General features: G+C 43.9%; 1 protein-coding gene across 17 annotated transcripts in view; it reads left to right on the top strand.

Moving 5' to 3' along the window:
* LOC118425463 (RNA-binding protein Musashi homolog 2-like) overlaps positions 1–6,375 on the top strand; it is a 112,218-nt gene extending 105,843 nt beyond the window's left edge. For all 17 annotated transcript variants that reach the window (XM_035834297.1, XM_035834294.1, XM_035834292.1 and 14 more), the window contains one exon: positions 3,482–6,375. In XM_035834297.1, the coding sequence (XP_035690190.1) occupies positions 3,482–3,535 (54 nt within the window). In that variant the 3' untranslated portion in view covers positions 3,536–6,375. The remainder of the gene's footprint in view (positions 1–3,481) is intronic.
* Positions 6,376–6,989: the final 614 nt, after the last annotated feature.

Raw genomic sequence — 6,989 nt, 5'->3', positions numbered from 1 at the left:
CATATTTCACAGAGAGACAGTTCCATGTTTACAACAGAGAGAACAGTTCCAATGTTTATGCCAGTCAGAGAAAACAGTTGCAGTGTTTACAACAGAGAGAACAGTTCCAATGTTTACAACAGAGAGAACAGTTCCAATGTTTACAACAGAGAGAACAGTTCCAATGTTTACAACAGAGAGAACAGTTCCAATGTTTACAACAGAGAGAACAGTTCCAATATTTACAACAGAGAGAACAGTTCCAATATTTACAACAGAGAGAACAGTTCCAATGTTTACAACAGAGAGAACAGTTCCAATGTTTACAACAGAGAGAACAGTTCCAATGTTTACAACAGAGAGAACAGTTCCAATGTTTACAACAGAGAGAACAGTTCCAATGTTTACAACAGAGAGAACAGTTCCAATATTTACAACAGAGAGAACAGTTCCAATATTTACAACAGAGAGAACAGTTCCAATGTTTACAACAGAGAGAACAGTTCCAATGTTTACAACAGAGAGAACAGTTCCAATATTTACAACAGAGAGAACAGTTCCAATATTTACAACAGAGAGAACAGTTCCAATGTTTACAACAGAGAGAACAGTTCCAATGTTTACAACAGAGAGAACAGTTCCAATGTTATTCACCAATCAGAGAGAACAGTTCCAATGAGTATGCCAGTCAGAGAAACGCTCTAGTGTTTACACCAGTCCAATGTTTACACCGTTTGATTCACCCTACAAAATGCGGAGCACACCTCCTTATTGGCCTGCAGCAGTTAACCCCTGACCTTTGCGGGGCACGGCTAACCTTTGCGGACGTGGGGCGCCGCTCAATCAGGCCCGTTATTGAACATCAGAAAGTCACGGCTCAGCCGCACAGTCTATTAAACAGGAGATCTCCAGAGCTCAGCGCAGAAGACACTCTGTTTCACACGTAAGACACTCTGGTTTCACACAGAACACACATCTGAGCAGCCATGTGTATGATAGCCCATCTCTTCACACAGAAAAACTTGAGATTTTCGTTCACTATAAAGCCATGTGCAAGCCCAGTCTTAGTAACTTACCAGAAACTGTAAATTCTAGTGCAGATCAAATCAACAAGCAAGAAAACTTAAAACTCTTTACACAAAACTACTGATGTCAGCCAGTCTAACGAAAATGGTAATATACACTCAGGCATGGTTTTGTGTTTAAAAAAATACAACCCCGACTTTGAAATACAGTTAAAATGTTAGCAATACAGTCCAGTGTTCGATAACTCCATACAGAAACCACCACAGGAAGAATTGTCCTAGTTAGGTATGGGACAGCATTATCAGTGTGGTCAGCATTATCAGTGTGGTCAGCACAGCCCTGAGGAAGGTGACAGGCGGTCACTAAAACGTTGGCTGTGAGTTTGGCTCTTTGATGTGAATAAAATGCATTGTTGTCTAGTGATTCTCCAATCTAATGAACTTATCCCTTGTTAAAGAACCCCCCACAGAAAATTATTCCCAGTTGAAGACCCCCCACAGAAAATTATTCCCAGTTGAAGAACCCCCCACAGAAAATTATTCCCAGTTGAAGACCCCCCCAAGAAATTATTCCCAGTTGAAGACCCCCCACAGAAAATTATTCCCAGTTGAAGTCCCCCCACAGAAAATTATTCCCAGTTGAAGACCCCCCACAGAAAATTATTCCCAGTTGAAGAACCCCCCACAGAAAATTATTCCCAGTTGAAGACCCCCCACAGAAAATTATTCCCAGTTGAAGACCCCCCACAGAAAATTATTCCCAGTTGAAGAACCCCCCACAGAAAATTATTCCCAGTTGAAGACCCCCCACAGAAAATTATTCCCAGTTGAAGACCCCCCACAGAAAATTATTCCCAGTTGAAGTCCCCCCCCAGAAAATTATTCCCAGTTGAAGACCCCCCCACAGAAAATTATTCCCAGTTGAAACCCCCCCCCACAAAAATTATTCCCAGTTGAAGACCCCCCACAGAAAATTATTCCCAGTTGAAGAACCCCCACAGAAAATTATTCCCAGTTGAAACCCCCCACAGAAAATTATTCCCAGTTGAAGAACCCCCCACAGAAAATTATTCCCAGTTGAAGAACCCCCCCACAGAAAATTAATCCCCGTTTTAAGACCCCCCCCACAGAAAATTATTCCCAGTTGAAGACCCCCCACAGAAAAATTATTCCCAGTTGAAGACCCCCCCACAGAAAATTATTCCCAGTTGAAGAACCCCCCACAGAAAATTATTCCCAGTTGAAGACCCCCCCACAGAAAATTATTCCCAGTTGAAGACCCCCAACAGAACATTATTCCCAGTTGAAGACCCCCCCAGAAAGCGGCGTGTGTGGGTGCCCCGCTTGGCTGCTGGGGTCCCATGTCGGAGCGATTACCCAGAAATCACTACATATCTCTGTTGTTGTAGCTGAGTGTAGTCTGCATGCAGCTGCGTTAGTCTCGTTAGTTTGCATGCGATAACGAAGCCTGTTAATGCATGGCGGCAGCTCAGTAAAGCCTCTGTCCTTGTCGTTAATGTGAAACATGACACCAGGTAAGTCGTGATGCCACATATCGGATTACTGTCTCCCTCTGTGTTTGTGATTTGGTTGTGGAGAGAAGGGAAGTGGAGGGACTTTAATACTAACTCCTGTGGAACTAACCAGGTTACAGCTCTGCTGTTGCATGCAATGCTGTGGTGCACCGTTTCTAACACTTACAGGCGACACGAAAATCACACGAGAAATACGGAAAACTCTGATTTTCTCTGAGTAATTTAACCAATGTTGACAAGTATGATGTAACCAAAGGTTATGAATGCATGGGTAACGATAAGATGTCTCCAGGGATGTCCCCAGGTCTGCTGAATTCTCCAGAATTTATTGAATTCTCTAACCGAATTTTGGCAAAATGTAGCTATATGATAGGATATAAGTTATTGATATTTTGCATCATCATGTAATATCAGATTATGTTATTGTCCTCCCAAAATGAAAGTTTTCCGGATTTAGACTGCCATGTCGTGTTTATCGTGTCGCCTGTTTTACTTTTAGCCAGCTTCACCTCAAATGTAGTTATGTTCAGACGATGTTGTATAGAACCACGATAGATTATTAGTTATACAGAAGGCACCCGACCTACCCTCCCAGTCTTCAGCACATTCATGTTGCAAAAACACCACCTTGCAGTCAAACAGTAAACTGCAACCTTCCCAAAACATTCATCAAAACACCACACTGGTACATTGGTGACCCCTAGCAGGGTATGAAAGAACTGCACTGACCAACTGAAGTCCTGTTTGTAAATGAACATTGATTTTTGAAGGCCGTTTATATTCCCTGCACTGAATCACATCAAAAAGATTGCTGCGATGTGAATGTGCAAGCTGGGATGCTGGGATACATAGTAACCATGGTAACCAACTAACCTTTGGCCTGCTGTTCCATGTGGTGGCGACCCCCCTCCATTCCGGTCTCTTCTCTCTTTTCTCCTGCAGGGATTCGGGAATTCCAACTATGCCGGGATGGTGGGCAACCCTCGCAACTTCTGACAGTTTGTGACGTCGGCGTGACGACCGTCTCCATGGCGACCCATCCCTCGTAGTTTGGCTGCCTGCAGAGCGATATGAAGATTTGCTGTGTGCTTGTGGTTTTTGAAGATGACTTTCCAATTTTGGCTCTGTTTGTCAGCAGTTCCCGCTGCCTTGTACATAACGAGCTTTCTTCATTATTATTATTATTATTTCATTATTTTTGCTGTATTGGCTTCATGGCGAGACCCTTAATTTTAATGCTACTTAATTTTGTCATCTTCTTTACATATTAATTCATGGTAGTTGATGTATTAGGGTTTTATCTATAATAAGTAAGAATCCACTTACCCACATTTATGCTTTTTAACTGTAGTGAGGTACGTATATTCCTAGTGTCACTTGCTGTGCTTTTATTCATGTATTTCCTAGTCACTTATGGTACCACAGCCAGCCCAACAAAACTCAAGATGTGGTTACTCTATTTTTTGTACGCAAGATGCAAGAGCAACTGCTCCTAGTGTGGGGAACCTGACCTACCCATTGTTGACGAATGGAACGCTCTGCCCCATGGAAAACGGACTGATCTAACGACATTGAGGGGGGGGGTTGCAAAATTCCCCTCCTAAGTTGTGTGATATGCAAATCTATGCTAATGAGAATTGTGTGACGGGTGGAAACAGACCCAGGTCTTTTGAACTGAAAGGAAACGAATGTCGGAGCATTGTGGGTAATGGCAAAGCATCATGGGAACAAAACTGTGACATGGAGGACCACGGGATAGCAAGGGTCAAAGGTCAGGTTTCCCTCCCGCGGAGCATTAGCGAGCAGCAACTAGCGAGGATCCATCCACATTCATCTTAGTTTTGTAATATAAGTAGAAGTCGATATGAAAGGACTGTCTTGTATTGGAGGTCTATATTTTGGAACTTTCGAAGTGAAATGCTTTATATTTCCCAGTTTGATGTTGTATCCCAAGCTGTGGATGTGTACCTATGTAAATTTTGATGAATTATGAACCTATTTCATCCTATCAGGTGCAGACAATGTACAGACGTTGGTTTTCCTGAGGACTGTCAGAGACTTTAAAAAGTGAAAATGGAAAAGAGTGAAAGTGAAAACTTTCTTCCACTCTCACTTTCTTTCACTTTCACTTTGTAAGAGACATAGTTGCTAGCTTGTTCGTGGAGTGGCTAGAAATAGACCTACCAGAGAGGCCTCAAGTCATCAGGTAGCAGACTTTGTAGGCTGTGTTCTTCCTGACTTAGACCCTGACCACCCCTCCACTCTCGTGATAGTTGGTACAACCCAGTTATAAGAAGTCCGTAACGGACCACTAGACTTCTGCTCAGGGGGTGGTAGTGTGTTGGTGCAACATCACTTTCCACTTGGCATCACATACAAGGAATTATTTAGCCTCTCCCCTTTTTTTGTTGCGAAAGTGGCCTCAACCAGCCACAACGGATGTGCTTTGGGTGGTACCAACTTGTGTAGAGGGGACGGGGGGTGTAAACTATGGAGGAGCGGGGCACGTTAGGTGTCCCGCGGTAGGAGAAAGGTTAAAAGAGGAATGGTTACAATTATTGATGCAAATTTGGCCTCAGCTGCTATTTCAGTGTTGTCATACCCCAACCCTAAATTCTTACAAAAGAGAGAAAAATTTGTTTCTTTTTTCCCTTACATGGCCTACTTATATTTTCTCAGTGTACATGTCGCCCCCCTCCCTCCCTGGTTTAGAAGTCTTAGCGACCTTCCACATTTGACCTTCCATCTTGTTCCATAAGGATTTTGCGTCATGTCCATACAAAACAGTAAGTCAGGCGTCCCCCCTCTCCCAGGAGTGGTACAGTCCATCTGACAAGATTTTTGTGCCCAGAAGCAACAAACAGCTCAGGAACTTGTTTTGTTTGCAAACACGACAAAATCAGACGATCCTGTTTTTCTCTTTCCCGCTGACCGTTCCTGTTGGGGGGAGGGCGACGCCTAACAACGTTCAATGTTGCCTTCTGGACTTGCTTTGGGCGTTTCCACGTCCGAGTTCCACGTCTGTTGTGGTGAAAATGCGCCCGGCGGGTGCCAAGTGAGAGTTCTTGGGTCAGAAGTTTGGGTCCACCAACAATATGCAACAGCAGCCAGACAAAACGTTAGGCAGTGAAACCTGACAATGTAGACCCAGGCCAAGTGAAACCTGATATCGTAGTGAGGTTAGACTGTAGAAGGTAGCATCGCAAAACTATCATCGGTGCAACGACCAAAGGATGTACCTTCCAGAGGGGAGAGGAAATTATGCACTATTTTTGACTTGTGCTGAGTTGTTCGACTTAACTTGATGAATTCATAGTACCGACTGGGATACGCATAAAGTTTATGAGAGTCAAATACTATCTTTTACTAGAGTTCAGGTCTTTTAAAATATCAGCAAGATTCGATTTCTGTACAGAGGAGACTAAAATGGAATTGTGTCATTTGATTCTGATGGCTGTGTCCATAGTTACCTTCTTCGTGGTTTAAAATCAGGAGGATTCAGTTTTATTCCATCTCTCTAATTGGGCTGAGTTTTGTGGTAGTACTGTTAGGTGTTAGCCAGTCTAGTCCGTGTTTAGTGTGTGTCGTAGCGTGGTAGACATTTTTCACACAACACCCTGAAGGTGCCCCTGCAGGCAGCAAAAGCAGTCGGAATATCAGGCTAGCCCCCGAGGCGTCGCCAAAATTCCAACCATTTTTGCTTCGTTAAGAATAGAAAACAACAACAACTGTTTCTGAGATTGTACACGTTGCTGGAGTCGTGCTAAGAAAGACATGTTTTAAGTATTTGTATGTAGATGTCCCAAGAAGAAATAAAGCTACAATAAAAAACACAACTTTGTCCTGAAGTTTCCCTCATTTGAAAAAGCCGCAGGCTGGTTTCTGATCTGGATTGGAAACAAGACTGATGTGAACTGGTTTGGACTGATATGAACCGGTTTGAACTGGTTTGAGCTGGTTTCTCTCCTGTCGCTGCCTCCGGGCACAAGCGACGATCTGATTTTAAACTGTTAAACTGGTTTTGCTGTCCAGCAGGGGCACACCTGACATACCTGTAGCACCTGTGCAAGGTGTTCACCTGTACTGAGTGTTCCGAGGTGTTAACCTGCGCGAGGTGTTCACCTGTACTGAGTGTTCACCTGTGCTAAGGTGTTCACCTGTGCTAAGTGTACACCTGTGCAAAGTGTTCACCTGTACTGAGTGTTCACCTGTACTGAGTGTTCACCTGTACGCGGTGGTCACCTGTACGAGGTGTTCACCTGTGCAGATTGTTCACCTGTGCAAAGGGTTCACCTGTACTGAGTGTTAACCTTATTCACCTGTGCCAGTTCTCACCTGGCCCAAATGTACTAGACACTTCACCTGGCCTACCTGTGCCAGTGGCTCACCTGTTGGACATGTGGGGACTTTGGCAGATACAGTAGCAGGTGTGAGAAGAGTCTAACCTCCA

The sequence above is a fragment of the Branchiostoma floridae genome, chromosome 11 (genome assembly GCF_000003815.2).
Source record: "Branchiostoma floridae strain S238N-H82 chromosome 11, Bfl_VNyyK, whole genome shotgun sequence".
NCBI lineage: Eukaryota > Metazoa > Chordata > Leptocardii > Amphioxiformes > Branchiostomatidae > Branchiostoma > Branchiostoma floridae.
The sequence above is the reverse complement of the archived record's forward strand: the minus strand, read 5'-3'. Positions and strand labels throughout refer to the sequence as shown.